At 37.9% G+C, this 17,926-nt stretch overlaps 1 protein-coding gene and 1 pseudogene across 1 annotated transcript; both read left to right on the plus strand.

Moving 5' to 3' along the window:
- Positions 1–12,661: 12,661 nt before the first annotated feature.
- LOC149238664 (11S globulin seed storage protein 2-like) lies at positions 12,662–15,346 on the plus strand. The gene is made up of 5 exons (XM_089373138.1): positions 12,662–13,418; positions 13,788–13,975; positions 14,082–14,408; positions 14,500–14,720; positions 14,855–15,346. The coding sequence occupies exons 1-5, from the start codon at positions 13,211–13,213 to the stop codon at positions 15,009–15,011; spliced, it is 1,101 nt and encodes a 366-aa protein (XP_089229264.1). The 5' UTR covers positions 12,662–13,210; the 3' UTR covers positions 15,012–15,346.
- Positions 15,347–16,870: 1,524 nt separating this feature from the next.
- LOC149238665 (protein WEAK CHLOROPLAST MOVEMENT UNDER BLUE LIGHT 1-like) overlaps positions 16,871–17,926 on the plus strand; it is a 46,388-nt pseudogene continuing 45,332 nt past the window's right edge.

Below are 17,926 nucleotides of genomic sequence, written 5' to 3' on the forward strand. Positions count from 1 at the left end.
TAGAATAACACCATTCTTTGTAGATCCTTTAATTTCGTTCAACAAGTCAAGCTTAATGAGCTCATAAGAGCCAATGAGAAAATCAATTTTCCATCTATGGAAGTCATGGATTTTGTCTCTTTCAGAAGAATGTACAACCATTTTGAGTTCTTCCTTAGATTATTCCTCTAATAAAATATTAATTTGATCACCATTGAAAAATCTTGGAAGGTGGAATGATAGGGCTACAACCTCAACTATATTAACCCCAAGGGATTCTTCAAATAATTCCTTAAATTGTCTCGATACTTCTTCAACTATATCCTTACAGGAAGATGCCATTTCACCATTGGATTTCCTTAGTATTCATATAGTGCTTTTGTTCATTCTCATATTAGCATAGTTATGGAAAACCTTGTGTTTTCATGTCCGTGGTTTAGCCATACTATATTTTTCTTCCTTCACATGTTCTCTCACCATTTTAAGAGGTTCATACTCTAATCCTCCAACTCTTTTAACTCTCCATGTTCTTGTTTGAAGAAATAACCTCTATTATTGTTAGTGCAGGTCTTCTCCAACCTTAGTGCTACTTCTTCTAGGACCTCCTAAGATTCATTTATCTTTTACTTGGTCTAAGATTGAGTATATCATTTGATGTTTGTTAATTTATCTTGGAAGATTCTCCATCTTCTTCAAAGTGCTACCATTCACAAGTTTTCAATTCCCTATATTATTTATTGGGAATCCAAAAGGATTTGAATTTATGACGGATATGGGGCTTCTTCTCTTCTCTATCCAATTATAATATTATAGGCCTATGATGTGAGAAACCTCTTATAATTTCCCATGATCTAATTCTTTCTTATTCTTACAAATCCTTTTTAAAAAAAAGAACTTGTTCAAACCTTTTGCATGGGCTCTACATCAAGAAGACATTTCTCTTTTAGTACCTTTCTTGCCACAATTGTAAGGGAAAATATGGGAGTTTGACCTAGATGGAAATGAATTCAATTACTTTTTTAAATGAATCAAAATGAGGATGCAACTTCTTTAAGGCTAGGATAGCATTGTTGCAATACAAGTGGTATTTCCTTATTAAGCCCCTATTCTTACCATTTTTAAATATAAAAGTGATCCATGCTATATTTAGAATATCCTATTTGTTGCTTCTAAATCTCCTTTTTCTATACAAAGAAGGTGTTATTTGGAATTTTCCTACCATGAAACTTCCTAATAAGGGTTGTCTCTAGGTAAATCCATATATTGTTAATCACTGCATCATCTCTAATGGCTAACTTCATCTTCTCTTTTATCATTTTAACACAACCTATTTGATTTCATTTTGGTCTTATAGTCTCTTTAGCTAGCATATTTTTCTTGGGATACTTTTCTCCTAACCCTCCCCCAACTAGTTCTTCTACTAACAAATTTTGAGTTCACAGTTCTAAAAATCTACACAAATTAGAGTTTTCAAGGGGAGACTTGCTAGATGATTCCTTTGCACAATTTGTGTTGAGAAATCTAGGGCATAGAAATTAAATGATTTCTCTTCTATTAGTAACTGCTTGTGAGAGATTTTTACTTCTTTAGATTAGGATATTCTTTTACTTAGGTTATTAGTGTTTTTCTTCATCAAACAACTACCAATGCATAAACCGTAAAGAGACAAGAGACACAAAATATAGGTTATCAACTAGGGCCAAAACCTCTCACTCTTGAGAGGAAAACCCAAACAAATTCTTCTTCTTATAGAGATTCCAATTGATGAATACGAAGAGCAAGACTCTTGACCTATTTTCCACTCCAAGACCAAGACACAAGTTCTCTTGATGAGATCCTTAGACAACCTTAAGCTCCTTCCTTCCACTCGACTCCTCTTTAGCTTCAATTTTATGCTTAAGACTTTCAACCTTCTTAAATTAGGTATGCAATTGTTGACCCTAATTCAAAAACCCTAATTCATTCACAAGACCTTCCCTTTATGACTTGATTCCCTTCGCTTTAGAGGGAGTTCCTTTCCTTGGTAATTTGGCTAGAGATACACCCTTATCTTTTCTGATGTGACCTTCTTATGGGTCTACAATAATTCGGTCTTCTCTACAAGAAAAAACAGTCTCTTTCTCCTCACACATGTGAGTGAAGGTTATCCTTAAAACAAACCCAAATGGTTAACGTTATCCCTCCTTCCTTTCATTGGCTATAAGGCTTCTTTCCAAGTGATTCTCGCACTTACTTCCAATTCAGACCTTGACTAAAAACCTCTGAAATTTTGTCTTTTGAACTTAGGTCGAGCTGCCTATTAATAGTGGTTTCCCCTTCAAATTAGTTGACTTGATGGAGGATGAGCCAATGTGACTATTGGAGGAGATAATTAATTCCATCTTGAAGTCGACTTGCTAGGAGATGATTGTGCTTGTCATGGAGGGTCTTTTGACTCTTTTAATGAATTATATAAATGTGTAACATGCCCAAGAAGGGTCCTTCATACATGTCATAGAATCAAATTGATTTTTATGACTAGATGACAAAACCTAAAGGCTCACAATGGGAGGCATCACTAAAATAAAATTCCTTGCACATGAAACCCATGAGACAAGAATTACAATAATAATTTTATTTTTCTTATTTTCATCTATTACATAAAATCAAAATTATACATGTCATTGTGAAGACCAAACCTAGTAACAATTTTCAACACTCCCTCTTAACCAGGGAGGTGTTCATAATGGTACTTGGTCATTCTCAATCTGAATAATTTATCATAAGAAGAGTCGGATTGGTAACCCATTTTTATAGCAGCATATCAACCAACAGCGTCACATCACAAGGCCTCGACTAACATCTCTATCTCTCCATGAGATCTGAGCACAAATTTGGCGAGACTAATGATGTATAAACACCCTCATCAATGTCTCTCTCAGAACATACTCCACTCGGGTTCTAAGGGTGTGTTCCACCAGGACTATTCTTAGCTTGGATTCTCAATCCTCAAAGAATATTGATGCTCATTGACTAATCTTATATTGGATGCCCTAATACATCCTCAAAGATCATCGAATGCCAAATGTTTACCCAATCCTCCATTTTATCTTCCCAAGTGAAGACAAGAATGATGTGTCTATCTCTCCCTCTTAATTAGGTAGGACATATCTATTCCAATAAAAGGAATATACTCATCCTTGTGTAAGGAATGTACTCATTCTTATGAAAGGAATGTACCTAAGCTCCCTCTTGGCTTAGGAATTTCCAAGTTTCTTCCAAGTAAGAAACTTGTTTCTAGGCTCCCTCTTAATTAGGGACATACAACATCTCCTTAGGTGGAGATGATGGGACAACCAGTTGCTTGAAGAACTCCTCTTCATGATTTCATTAACCTTTTTTTTCGTTATATAGGAGTCTTCATGTTTGGGACTTCTACATAGGGCACCGAACATCCATCACTTTCATCCATGAGTCATCCATGTCATCATCAGAAGGTGATCCATCAGTCCATATCTAGCCTTCCTTCATGCCATGTTTACTTAAGGATCTTTCATCCTACTACATGAGCATCGGTGGTGGAAGACATCCATAGATCTTCCCTTGGCAGCCCTGCATAAACCCATCCAGATATTTGTTCAAAAATAAAGGAATCAACATTAAAATCAACATTACCTTTGTGATGGTCTTTCATCATGACATCTTCTAGTTTGCATCAACATCTTGCATACATAGTGACACATCTCCCAAAGATATATATTGTTAAGGGTCCCTTTTTTTTCAGACTCCATCAAATTCTTCATATCTTTCATGGAGATATCCTAGTCAAATCTTATTGGTATTCCAGATGTTGATTTCCTTTACCATGGTTTCATATTCCATGATCTCTTCCTTCCTTTCTTCACACATTTAATTCCTAGGAGCTTCCAATCAGAGTTCCTCAATTGTAGTCAACCACCTCATACATCATATGAGGATATATTATGTTGATTTCATCTAGTGAATGTGTGACCCATGCATTTCTGCATCCCTTTTGAGGGAGGAGATCCTTTCTTTTGATCATACTCTTAAGATAGAGCATTGGTTCATAATATCTGCAACCATATGAACTGACTTCCAAAATATCAAATGTAAGCATGCATACCTCATTTTTCCTTTGAGTCATCTAGACTTCTTGTAGAAACTTCCTTTATTGAAAGAGCATCAATCCCTTGATCTGCTTCACTTTTATGTCACCATACCATCATCCCATGAATGCCACAAGTTTGGAATTCTTTATGAAATGCTTGCTTCCCCTCATGATCAGTGAACCTTTTCAATGAAGATTCCATCAGAGAATCTTGAGGATCTAAAGTATCCTCATCAGTAGATGTTTCCTTTTGATAGATGTATGATGAACTTTATACTAGATGACCTTGCCACTTGTGTTTTCAATGAGATTCCCAAGATATATATCCTTGACTTCCATAGATTCTAACCATCTTTCATGCTTCTCTATGATGATGTCCTGAACTCTTGCTTTCAATGCTTCTAGATGCCTTGATGCATCCCATTCTTTTACTTAGTGAATCATGATAGCCATATCTTACAACATAAGACTTAGGAACTTGAAAAGAACTTAGGTGAGGAAGACTATGTCATTCATAGTAAGATCTCTTACTTCCTCTATTTTGGACTTCTTCTTTTCAGCTTGCTCCACTTCTTTGGTGACATGAGCTTCTTCTCTTCCTCTTTTGTTATTGTCCTTCTTAATCTTAGGACAATTTCTTTTGTAGTGTCCATATTCTTGACACCCATAGCATTGGATCTTAGCCATGTTCCTTTTCTTTTTCCAAGAATCAGACTTCCCAAATTTTCCTTTTATTCATGTCATTGTAGCATAAGCTTGATTTTTCTCACCTGCTCCCACATCAGATTTGGCCTTTAGTCTAAATTCTTCAACCTTGGACAATGACATAGATCCTGGAATGGAGTAGCTTATTTCTTCCCATAAATACTTGAATTAAAGATACCCCACTCCTATGGTAGTGCATTTAATACAACTGTAGTCATTTCTCTATCAGACATGACTTCTCCCAGATATTGTAGTTGATCCTGGATCTCAGATATCCTCATAGAATATGAGGCTATTCAATCTTCCCTTGACATCTTCATCTTGTAGATTTCTTGCCTTAATGATATGACTTCTCCATCAATGCTTATGGAATACAACTCTACCAGTTTGTCATAGATTTCTTTTGGAGTTTCAAGTTTAGATACATATGGGATGAAGGGATCCTTGATGGATTTTATGAGAATCCTTATATCCCTAACTTCCCCTTTCATATACTTGGAAAGAGCTTGAGCATCTTCCTTTCTCGGTTTAGTGATAGAACCTTTGACATGTTCCATAACCACATTTTCAATGAGATTCAGATCTGTCCTTTTCTTCCTTGCAAGATAGTTTGAAAGCCCCAACTAGTTTGTTGTTATCCTTGCAAAAAGACATTTTGACAGATTCATGTGTAAACATAAATATACTTGCTTGATAGGATTCTCCTTCTTGTTTCTTCCTTGATGTTGATGATGATATAGAGGATAGAAAACTTCTCCTTGATGAAGGTAGTTTTCTTCAAGAATGATCCTTGATCCCACAGGGAGTGAGATGACACTACCTTTTGATCTAGCTTCCTTTGGATGAATAGTCTTCAAAGCACTTTAACTTGAGTAGATGTAGGTTTTTGGCCTTCTTTTATTGATGGTGATCTCAATACTTCTTTGTAGACTTCTTTGATCTAGGCTTAAGATGCTTCCTTTGACTTCAACATGATATTTTCTTTGATGCTTTCCTTGAGATTTGATCCTTGAGTGTCCCTTGATAAGATGCCATTCCTTGAATTAGTCACGTTAGCTCTAATAACATGTCGAGAAATCTAGGACATAGAAATTAAGTGATTTCTCTTCTATTAGTAACTTCTTGTGAGAGATTTTTACTTCTTTAGGTTAGGATCTTCTTTTACTTAGGTTATTAGTGTTATTCTTCATCAAACATCTACCATTGCATAAACCATAAAGAGACCAAAGACACAAAATATAGGCTATAAACTAGGGCCAAAACCTCTCACTCTTGAGAGGAAAACCCGAAAAAAATTCTTCTTATAGAGATTCCAATTGATGAATACCAAGATCAAGACCCTCGACCTATTTTCCACTCCAAGACCAAGAAACAAGTTCTCTTGATGAGATCCTTGGACAACCTTATGTTCCTTCCTTCCACTCAGCTCCCCCTCAGCTTTGGATTTCTGCTTCAGAATTTTGGCCTTATTAAATTAGGTATGAAATTGTTGACCCTAATTCATTCACAAGACCTTCCTTTTATGACTTGATTCCCTTCGCTTTAGAGGGAGTTCCTTTCCTTGGTAGTTTGGCTAGAGATACACCCTTGTCTTTTCTGGTTTGACCTTCTTATGGATCTACAATACTTCGGTCTTATCTACAACAGAAAACAATCCCTTTCTCTCTGCACATGTGAGTGAAGGTTATCCTTAAAACAGACCCAAATGGTTAACGCTTTCCCTCCTTCCTTTCATTGGCTATAAGGCTTCTTTCCAAGTGATTCTCACACTTCCTTCCACTTCAGACCTTAACCGAAAACCTCTGAAATTTTGTATTTTGAACTCTGGCTGAGCTACCTATTAATAGTGGTTTCCCCCTCAAATTAGCCGACTTGATGGAGGATGATTCGATGTGACTATTGGAGGAGATAATTAATTCCATCTTGAAGTCGACTTGCTAGGAGATGCTTATGCTTGTCTTGGAGGTCTTTTGACTCTTTTAATGACTTATATAAATGTGTAACATGCCCAATAAGGGTCCTTCATACATGACATAGACTCAAATTGACTTTTATAACTAGATGACAAAACCTAAAGGCCCACAATGGGAGCCATCACTAAAATAAAATTCCTTGCTCATGAAACCCATGAGACAAGCATTACAATAATAATTTTATTTTTCTTCTTTTCATAAATTACACATGTCATTATGAAGACTAGACTTAGTTAAACTTTTCAACACTTAGTAGCCCCAACACAATTTTGGTAGCATTTGTTTCCAAAATCTAAGCCTCTTCAACTTTGAAAATGTTTGTCCTTAAAAATTCCTCACCGCTACAAACTTCCACATAGGATGCATATAGCTTGAATAAGAGCCTTACACAATGAAAGACATACACCTAGGAACAAACTTCCATCCTTATTATTGATTTTTAAGGGTACCCATAATCAATTATCAGTTGTGTTTTCAATCTTAGTAGGATTTAAAGTATGCTTCATATATATTGTTTTTTTATGTTTTCCTTATATGTCACATTTCATCCCTATATTCTTCCATTTTTCCATAAAATTCTTTAAAATTATAGCCTTTACAACTAAACAGAGTATATACATGTGTTTTGAATCAATGATCAATATAAATTTTAATATCATGATGGTGTCTAGCACATTAGATTTGAGGGTTATGTTTACATTACAACCCTAACTAGCAAATCTCATTTGGCATATGAGATCCTCCTTGTTGATGGATACCCACTCTATCCTCTTGGGTTCAACTTCATGACATAGCTCAAACATCCAAAAAGTTATCAATTCACTTATAACAATGGAGAGATAAGGAAGGGGAGAGACACCTACCTCTCTATCTTCGTTGCCAAAATTTTATTAGGGTTTCTTCATTTGCATGGTGAGTTGTGCATGCTAGGTTCTTAGGAATGTACTTCGTTGTTGAAGCATTGAGAGTTGAGTCCAAACACCTTTGCAACATAGCTTAGAAGTGGTTCATTTTAGAATAGTGTATAGAGTGGTTCATTTTATAATAGTTTACAGTCACAAACTTTCTCATAGTTCATAATGGTTTCTAGTTTGGGGCTCCCTATGAAGATTTGATGTTGTAAGAAAGGGACCTTTTCTTGTATTATGACATTGGGGTTGTCTAGAGCTCCAATATGTTGTAGACGATATTGAGAAGCGTTTTCTTGTAGAGGTTGTCTCTATGTTGTTGATCTCATTGTTTTGTAGTTTTTAGGGTACTAAAGGGGATCGAGGGCTTCATGGTTTTAGAAGAGAAGCCATGAGATTTAAGTTGCAACCTTTCTTTAATGACATTAAGGGTTTGGTATTGCTTATTCCTTATGCTTTTGTTGCAAATGGAGTTTGTCATGCTGTTGGTGGGTTCCCGATCTTAGTTGTTGTTCCACATAGTAAGCATTGTAGTGGTGTAGGGTTTGTTGATTTGTTTTAAATGTAGCCTTGAAGGTGCATTTCTTTACGCGCCTTATCAATATTTTATGGGTTTGGTTCCTTGACATTTTTAGCCAAACATATGATACTCCCTCACATAGAATGGAAAGGGATGGTTCATGCTTAGTTGTCCAAAATTCCAATTTAGTGCATAAAGGGGTATGCCTTAGGTTAGGTTCTAGTTTTAAATTAGAGACCTATGTTCCATGTTGTATAATGACGGTTACTGCTCAAACTAGCAGGGGACCTAAAGGGGATCCCTAAAGGGAAAATGCTAGACCAAGGGCAACAAATGGAGAGTTAGCCCACTATCACATCAGCTAAGGCTCCCTACTATTTACATACTTTCATCGATGGGAGGAGACCCGGTGTATTATTGAGTCATCAATGACGAATAAATCAATGAGTGGATATGGAGTGACCCAAATGATCCCTTTCCAAAAGAGTTTGAAGGATAGATATTTCTTGCTTTCTAAGCAAGGTGCAATGTCTTCAAGGAGAGGAATGGGAGGATTTGATGGTTAGGTTTAAGGGATATGATTTGTGAAGGATTTTCCCAATCCCTAAAATCCTTCTTGAAATTGGTATCCCGGGTGGTTCTTGAATAATTGTCTTTTCAAAGGAACAGGACCACACGGAACCAAGTGGACCTAGCCTAGGTTAGGTGGTAAGAGTTTAGCAACCAATGATGTTCTTAACCTAGACAAGGTGGGGGGAAGGATCAAAGAAATAATATTCAGTCAAACGTGTTGAATTGGTCCTATGGGGAACTAGTCTTGGGGATACTAGGCAAAGTTTGATCTCGAAGCTAGGGCTTGCTTTTCTCACAACTCCACCATCGTAATGGCTTCAAAATTGGAGGAGGTATTGAGGAGACACCAACGTGGGAGGGGTTAGGAGATCGAACTTTTTGGAGGGATATCTTGTCGAGAAAATGATGCCCTAGGTGACCCGACTTGGCTAGACCTAGGAAAAAGTGAAAAAGAGTTGATTTTAGGTGATCACCTCTTGGTAGATTAGTGCCTTAGTCTTGGGAGAATGGATTCTATGATAATATGAGTGAGGACCATTGGTTCTTAGTCAAGGAGGCCTCAATACTACTTCGCTAGCCTTCTAGGTCAAAGAGAAGCAATCTTGCAACTTTTATACTTTGATGTGCAAAAGGTGATGGCTTATCAAGATAAATTCGTTGATAGAATTACCCCTAGGAGATTTCATTCACATTACATGGCCTATACATTGAGAGATACTATATAGAGACAAAATTTCACAATTCAAATAGTAATGCATGTAGTAATTAGCCCTAAAAATAGTGAAAATCCTAGTCCAATGTATATGACAAAGTAAAACAATAATAACATTAAAAGCATGTAATTACATGTAATATGACATATCCAACCATCCACAATTTGACAATAGAGAATCTCTAAGATAAAATAGACCAAATCCACACATCAAAATTTATCCATAAAGCTCCAATTCATCCTACAAGAAAAAGTGTGAAATTCTCAAAAGAGAGAAGAGATTCAATCCAATGTGACGATGAGAAAATGAACTCATCTCACTTGTATTTATACACTAATGAGGAGTTTGAATTAGCCTCCTTAGCCTACATGTGCCCCAACAATAAAATGATGTTCTAATAATCTAACTTTTGGTGACAAGCCCACCAAACTAGTTCACAAATGAAAGAATAAGCCTCTCAAGAGGTCAAATAATAATCTATGCATGTCGTAGGGCCCTCTTAGAGGCCCGATGAGGTCCATGGGTGCCATAATGAATAGGAGGACCCTCAAAAGTGATGGACAAGGGGTTGGCCCATTGTTCTCCAAACAATAAACCTATGGTGCTCCCAATGGGTGTGGAGGCACAATAATAACCTTATGGTTCTCCAAATGGGTCGAAGATGCATGCAGATCATCTGCAAGGGCTTTGACTATGGTGTAGGAGATGTCACATCATTCTATGAGTCCTGGGTCAACTGCCAAGTGCATAGTACATCTGTGGGGCCAGTTGGGAAAATGTGAACCATGTGCATCTTCCTTGTTCAATGGGAGTATCTCAAGCATATTTGACCATCCTTGAGGATCCATCTAGTGTTGTCTGCTGCTGTGGAGGCCCATGGCTCTCAACACACACCCTACATGTGCCAATGTATCCCTCTGGAGGAATAGGACCCCGTATAGGGAGGCCAAACCCAAGATGGAGACCATCTGTAATCCTGCATAAGATCCAATGCGTCCCCTAGCCTCCCAATAAAACAAGTCATTAGAGAAATCGAGTAAATGAGCTTACCAACCATGGACCATAGGTGGGGACTTCATAATGGCTTGCTCTTTCATAATGGGCTTCGGGATGTGCCAATGTCTCTTAACTCTAAATGGGGTTAACCAAGTATCCTATTAGGTGGTTGCTACTTCTAAAGGAGATAATATGTTCAAGGTACATCCTTCAAAAGGTGGTGGCATGTGACAAATAGGTGAATGAAGTAGGGGATGAGAAGGGGCAACCTTGGGTCACATGTTGGGGTACAAGGGTAGCTAATAAGAGGGAAGCCCACACTCGGGTTTATAATGTATATGAGAGAGAAATCACGGTACATGAGGTGCCCTGACCTTGATTTTTCTGCCCTTCTTTATATGTCTTTTTCCTTTTTATGATTTGCTTTGACTAATTGCTTGGGGCTCAACGGGTAAGAGCATGATGCATAAGATATAGCAGTGAATACCCCCTTTTAAAGGTAGGGTGGTTCATTGCCCACCAAGGGTTGGGACAATCATGGGTTCCTATGTGATATGGAGGCTCATAGAACCTATAGGAACTAGGGTGATGACCATGATGATGGGGTAGAGTTCATGTATTGGCTTTTTCCCACGTGCTAAATGTGTTTGTCCCAACCATCTTTTGCATTTTGTGGTACATTTTCATGTTGAATGTGGCTAGACATGCTTTTATCTTTTTTTTTTAGTTGCATCAACCTCCGGGGCATCATTCTAGACCTGACCCAAGGTGTGGGCAAGTGAAGGGGTGAGCTAACCCTATGTGGACCCAGGTGGGAGAAATGATGAATGGGGTGAGCTAACCCTATGTGGACCCAAGTGGGAGAAATGATGAATGGGGTGATAATGAGTCGAAAGGGGGTAATATATGTGGACAAGGAAGCGAGACCACACAACCAAAATCAAGGTTTCCCCTGAAATATCGTCCCAAAAGCCAAATTGTCAGTCAAAGAGATCCCACGGGACTAGAATCCAAGGTTAATACTCAAAAGAGGTCTAGGGGATAAGAGCACAGAACTAGCCCATTCTTTCCGCCGAAACCCCCCATTAATCCATGCCAAGAAGTGTCCATGATAAGCAAACTACAATATGCAATTACCAAATAACAAGGCATACCTTTAGGTTCAGGAGGCCCACCTTCAAACATATGATCATGGTAGATGGGTGAGGGACCACATGTCTGGCTCAGGTGGCAGAGAAATGGCATAATGAGCTAGCTAGTGGCTACAAGGGGTTGTTGGCTGTCGGTTGAGGACCATATTAGAGAAAAAAACTTCTCCTAGGGGTATCACTCACAAAATGTTGGGTAACAATGACAACATTAATTTTTAAGGCTCGGTTATATCTTAAATTAGGTTCTAGTTGCAATCAAAAATTTATATTTAGCCCTTGGTCGATATCCTAGATTAACAATATAGGTACTTCAAGAGATATTTTTAGACTAAAATCTCACCTCCAATTAAGGACCCATGTTTAACCCTTAACCCATGTCTATAATGATAACATTGATGCTCAATGGGCTTAACTTTTAAATTAGCATAAATAATTTATATTTAACGCTTAATCCTTGTTAAGGATGAGAAGTTAAAGAAGATAGCTAAGCATTCTATGATTTTGGATTTTTTTAATTTACCATTACTAGAATTTGGTCATAAACTCTTTAGTAAAATCATAATTTTAGATGGTCAAAACTATTACTTTTAATGTAAAAATAGATTGAATGCTCTCAAAAACCTCTATATATATATATATATAATTAAAATAATTCTAATCCGATTTTAAATTAAAAAATGTCATTTTTAAAATGGCATGATAAAAACCAACTATTTTAAGGTTCTATCCATCCCCAGTTATGTACTGCCAAAACCATGATTCCATATTCAGTGTTAGCATCATTATTATTGTCGTCAATCATCCAACCATTGGTTCCGTCTTTGAAGTCGTCAGGGGTCAACTTATGGCGTTGGATAATTACCCCTAAATCCGGAAGGATTTTGACAGCGATATCGAGCAGAGAGGTTTACTAATTTTAGAATATAGTATATTGATTTTCATGAGATTTTCCAATTTTGAAATCATTAAAATTTTGATCGACGAGAATTTTGATTTAGGATGAAATTTGAGTGTTAAATTTGATGCAGGATGAGTCTTCTAAACATCTAAATCGATTTACGATGAAACAAGGTTACCCCATCTTCTGTCACCGGATTCAATCCAATCTATTTCCGACACCATAAGCATATTCCTGTGTTTTCTGGGCCATCAAAGAACCCCGGTGCCAGCGATCACCGCTTTGGTTTGTGATGATTATCGATGGGCAGATGAAGTGGACCTGCTGGAGCTCGTCTATATGGGAACGCGGCGGTGAATGGACATTTTAGGGCGCCACATGAGACCCACGTACTCTATTGGAAAATGTGTTCAGCAGTTTAGCTGGAAACACTCACCTTCTCTGGGTGTTTACTTGTACTTTTATTTTATTTCCATCGGATTAGTGGCAAAAAAACAGCCAACTTCCATTTTTGTATGATCGATGGATAGAGGTACAAACGTCATTCCTATTCATTGGCACAAGATCAGATATCTATATATTGATGCCTTGTTTCTGTATTCTTTCACCAGTTTATGCAGTCTTGCTTTTTTGGTGTCTATTGCTTGTAAATCTGATTTTAAAGATTTACATAAAGAGAGGAGAAAATGGAGGCCCCTCCCAAGAGAGTCTTGACCCCGGCTGAACCCAAGAAGATCCTGAGTTCAGAAGGAGGGTCTTATTATGCATGGGCAAGTTCAGATCTCTGCATGTTAGCAGAAGCCAAAGTTGGAGCAGCCAAGCTGCTTCTCAATCATCGTGGCCTGGCTTTGCCAAAGTATTCAGACTCTTCAAAAGTTGGCTATGTGCTTCAAGGTAAGCAGTTTAGCTTAGTTCCTTTTTGCTCTCTGTTCATGAGGATTTTATTGGTTAAACTTTCTTTTGGCAGGGTAGAGTTTGCTTATTTGTGACTTTAGATGGGTGTGTATGAAACACTAGTTAATAATTCAGGTCGGGTAGAGAGTTTGTTCCTTTCCTCCTGACTAGAATGTGTAGATGGGTGTGTATGAAACACCAGTTGACAATTCTAGCTTGTGTTGTCTATGAATGAAGTGTAGCTTACAATGTTCAAAGCCTTTAAGAAGAACCATTTTCAAGGGATTTGAACCCTGGTTGAAATAATGTCACCGTGGCTTAACCATTGAAGCCCCCTAATAACGTTTGTTCTGCTTCAATATTTTGCAGGATCTGGAGTTGCAGGGATACTTATTCCGGAGGCAGAGTCGGAGCGAGTGGTGAAAATCCGCAAAGGGGATGCCATTGCAGTACCCATGGGAGTGATCAGCTGGTGGTTCAATGACAATCCTTCGGAGGTTTTGGAAATACTCTTCCTCGGAGATACATCTAAGGCCCACCGATCGGGACAGTTCACTGTATGTATCAATATAACCAATATCTTCTGCAAATGGCGATGATTGCAAGTAAACAGATTCGATTGTATTCAATGATTTATTCATTCATTAACTAGTGTATGTACAGGATTTCCACCTGATGGGTGGCTCGAATGGGCTGTTCCATGGGTTTAGCAAGGAATTCGTATCGAGGGCATGGGATCTGGAGGAAGATAAGGTGGAGCACCTACTAAAAAGCCAGTCCGGGACTGGAATTGTTCAGTTGAAGGAAGGAAAAAGTCTACCCACACCAGAGTCCCAAGAAGGAGACAAGCTAAGTTTGGTTTTCAACTGCGAGGAAGCCAAATTGGACGTCGATATAAAAAATGGCGGCCGTGTGGTCGTTCTCACCAGCGATTATCTCCCACTGCTGGAAGAAATTGGGTTGGGAGCAGACCTCGTGAAGCTTGATCCGGTAACCTCTTTAATCCTATAATGACATAATTTTGTGCATAGGAAGAAGCAAGGAATAATGTAATATTATTCTGTTCTGTGTAATCTGTTAGGCGGCCATGTGTTCGCCGGGATTCTCGTCGGACTCAGCCTTTCAAGTAACATACATAACGAGAGGCCATGGGAGAGCTCAGGTGGTGGGGATTGATGGGGTGAGGGTGTTGGAAGCAGAGGTTAAGGCTGGTTTCTTGTTTATCGTTCCCCGTTTCTTCGTAGTCTCCAAGATTGCTGGAGACGAGGGGCTTGAATGGTTTTCCATCATCACCACACCCAAGTATGTATATCTACATGTATTTTCACAAGCTCATGAGGTTTTGGTCAGTTAGATAGATAAACATGATTGGAATGGAATGAATATAATCTATTGGGTTTGAGATTGACTAGTAATATGGATGCATGTATATGCAGGCCCATCTTCTGTCACCTGGCAGGGAGAACCTCCGTGTGGAAGGCTCTCTCGAAGGAGATTCTGACTGCCTCTTTTGATGTGGACGAAAAAATCGAGCAACATTTCCGCTCCAAACGAATGCAGGACGCCATCTTCTTCCCACCTTCCACTAACTGAACTGAGCAGTATGATTATAGATAGGATAGAGAGTTGGTTTTAGTTTTGCCTTTGTTATAATAAATCAGGGGTTTTCTAGTGGCTTATTGGGATAGGGAAGGGAAGGTCTTTTGTAAAGATATCCGTATCTTTTTTATTTGTAAGCTGGTATGACATAAACTGGTGGATGGTGATTTGGTGTTATGCCGATTGAGACAGATATGGATCTTGGAATTTAATAAATTCAAATCCCAAATTCTTGAAGACCTTTGAAACTTAAGTAGATGGTAACACGATAAATATGTGGCAAGTAATGTCAAATTCTATGGTAATTCATAAGAGGCTTGATATGGAAATAGGCACCTGTAATGTGTTGATGGTGTTGAGGATATGCAGCATCTTTTTGGGACTCTGAATCTTGGTTTTAGCGTAATAAAAGAAAGTCCAGTTGGATAACTACCATGTTAGGATCTAAAAGGGATAATAGAATAATATTCGTTTAAGTTACACTCTGTTCTCCCATTTATCTGCATGCAATGGGAATGTAATTGGAATGGTTATTTCATTTGTTGTCTTTATACTTAATTGAAAGTGTCTTTGGCTTTCAGCTAAGACATTGCCTTACCTTTGACCTCCCGTTTGGGAGTGGCCCCTCCTTATCTTCTATCCAACAATTAGTCCTCTCTTTAGAAGTTTTATCAGACATAAATTCATTCATGATATAATGAAAAGCTGAACTCACTCCAAATGGGCTAAATAAGATTGAAATTGAGGGGATCCTTAAATACAACTTGAACAGAAAGGTAAAGATGTGCCCTCCTCCTCCTATGCATAGAAATTTAGACTTATATCTTGTGCTGGATCACTAGAAAGTTGGGAACCACTAGAGTCCATGATTTCTTTATTAGTTAAAGATAAGTTCTTGTCTTTGGGAATGATTTTGACTCTTGATAGCATGTATTGTAGGTTTCTTTCTCCGAAATATTTGGCTGCTATTGCTTCTTAATCATTCCTCATTGGTAATGTAGAGGCCATTAAACATGGATAGATACAGGGGATCCTTTATTCCTAACCTTCCTTTCCTTCAGTATATAAATCATTAAATTGTCGTCCAAGAAACATGTTTGCAGCATCGATGCTATATGTTGACTGTCAATATGCAATATTGACCAGTTTAGGGTCAATTTGGAATTTGTGTACATGCACAGTTATTATAGCCTTTTGACTTGGTTTTATGTGCTCTTTAGTTGACTAGGCACACAGGCTCATTTTGCAATGCTTGACTTGGCCTTTTCCAAATTTAGAGTTGACCTTTATAGTTCAATGTACTTTGTGAGTTGTGAGATATTGTATTTAAACGTGTTTTAGGCAACTACTTCTGTTTATAAACGGCTGCTCACTTTTCCCTGTGCAACCGACAGTTCAATTCAATGCAAAGTGAAGAACCTTGCCGGGGCTTGCTGCTTGAGTATGAAATTACTTTGAAGTTAGATGGAGCTTTTTTCACTGTATCTGTTTTCGTTGTTTGGATGCTTATTTTGTCTTTTTTATTCCTTGCATATGCAGTCTTGCAGTCTTTCCTTGTTATTATTGCTTGGATGAAATGTTGATTATTTTGGCAATACTTCAATGAAATCTTCGTTATTTTGCCAATACCTGGTTCTAATCAGTGTTGCTTATCATATGATGATAGCATGTCTACGAAACAACTTGCTAATTTCGTATAGATTCCTCAGCTTTTGGCAATATTTCTGTAAGTAGCCCCTTTAGGTGTAGATACTCGTATTAATTAAACATTGGTTCCGTTGTCAAATTGGTAAGATTCGTCCGGTTCCTTTTCTTGCTTGGTTCTTTGAGATCTATTTTGTCTGGCTATTACAATGAAAATTCCAACTTATGCAAATGCAAGGTCACTGGAAGCCAGAAGGCTGTTGGGAAAACTTGCATTGCTGCTTTTTGGTCTGGTGCTGTTGTGGGATTTTTTGCGTGCTCCAAATGGACTGTATACTATTCAGATGAATATAATGGTCTTTTTAAGTCATCGCCAGTTATGGTCTTGGAATTTCTTCCGTGAATTTGATTGACAGATTTGGTGATGGTATTTATACCGAAGCAGAAGACGTGGGTGCAGATCTTGTTGGCAGGCTGAGAGGAACATTACTAAAGATGATCCATGTAACCCACTGGTCACTGCTGATAACGTCGGTAACAATGTTGGAGATATTGCTTATATGGGATGAGATCTATACGGTCCCTACGCTAATCTTCCTGTGAAGCTCTAGTTGTTATGCTCATTTTATCTGTTGGAATCGCATGATTTTACTAGTCTCATTGCTTGTTTGTCATTACTCTTACCCTGTTCCTGCATTAGATAGGCAACCCGTGGGCCACAACATATACACTGGTTGAATGTTGTTGCAGCTATACCAATAGAAGTAAACCGTGTGTGTATTCTTACCAGTGAGGTCTCATGTTAATATCTTAGCTTTTGAAGTAAAGATTATTCATTGTTAAAAGTAGCATTTCAGACTAAAATCAGACCTGAAGGTACACAATATTTGATCTTACCACAATTCAATTAGTAGAAAGCATCGCATCATGAACATAACCACCTAAGTACTTTCACACTCTTTTGTAAATAGATCATCTATATTTCTGTGATGTGATCTATATTGCATTTAAAAAAAAACACCATCTAGAAGCAAAATCCTACGGGGTGAAAATTTCCTTGGTGTAATATTTGCTGCAATCAATGTACTAATGAACTATCCTTTTGCATATAAGATCAGCTTCAAGTACTTGGATTCAATTTTCTAAATACAGCGAGCTATAAAATGCTCCCTATTATTTTTGAGTAGAGGAAAAATGTCGAACTTGTTCAAAGCTGATAAATGATAATTGATGCTCAAGGAAGACACCAGATTGGCCTACATAAC

This window comes from Pinus tabuliformis, chromosome 8 (genome assembly GCF_031772625.1).
Source record: "Pinus tabuliformis cultivar Carrire ecotype Pingquan chromosome 8, CPIR1, whole genome shotgun sequence".
Classification (NCBI taxonomy): domain Eukaryota; kingdom Viridiplantae; phylum Streptophyta; class Pinopsida; order Pinales; family Pinaceae; genus Pinus; species Pinus tabuliformis.

What these genes read in the sequence shown, in the direction of transcription:
- LOC149238664 (XM_089373138.1), top strand. Translation starts at nt 13,211, where the DNA reads ATGGAGGCCCCTCCCAAGAGAGTCTTGACCCCGGCTGAACCCAAGAAG. An exon ending in ACCTCGTGAAGCTTGATCCG is followed by an intron (nt 14,409 to 14,499) that starts GTAACCTCTTTA and finishes GTAATCTGTTAG; the next exon opens with GCGGCCATGTGTTCGCCGGG. An exon ending in TCCATCATCACCACACCCAA is followed by an intron (nt 14,721 to 14,854) that starts GTATGTATATCT and finishes ATGTATATGCAG; the next exon opens with GCCCATCTTCTGTCACCTGG.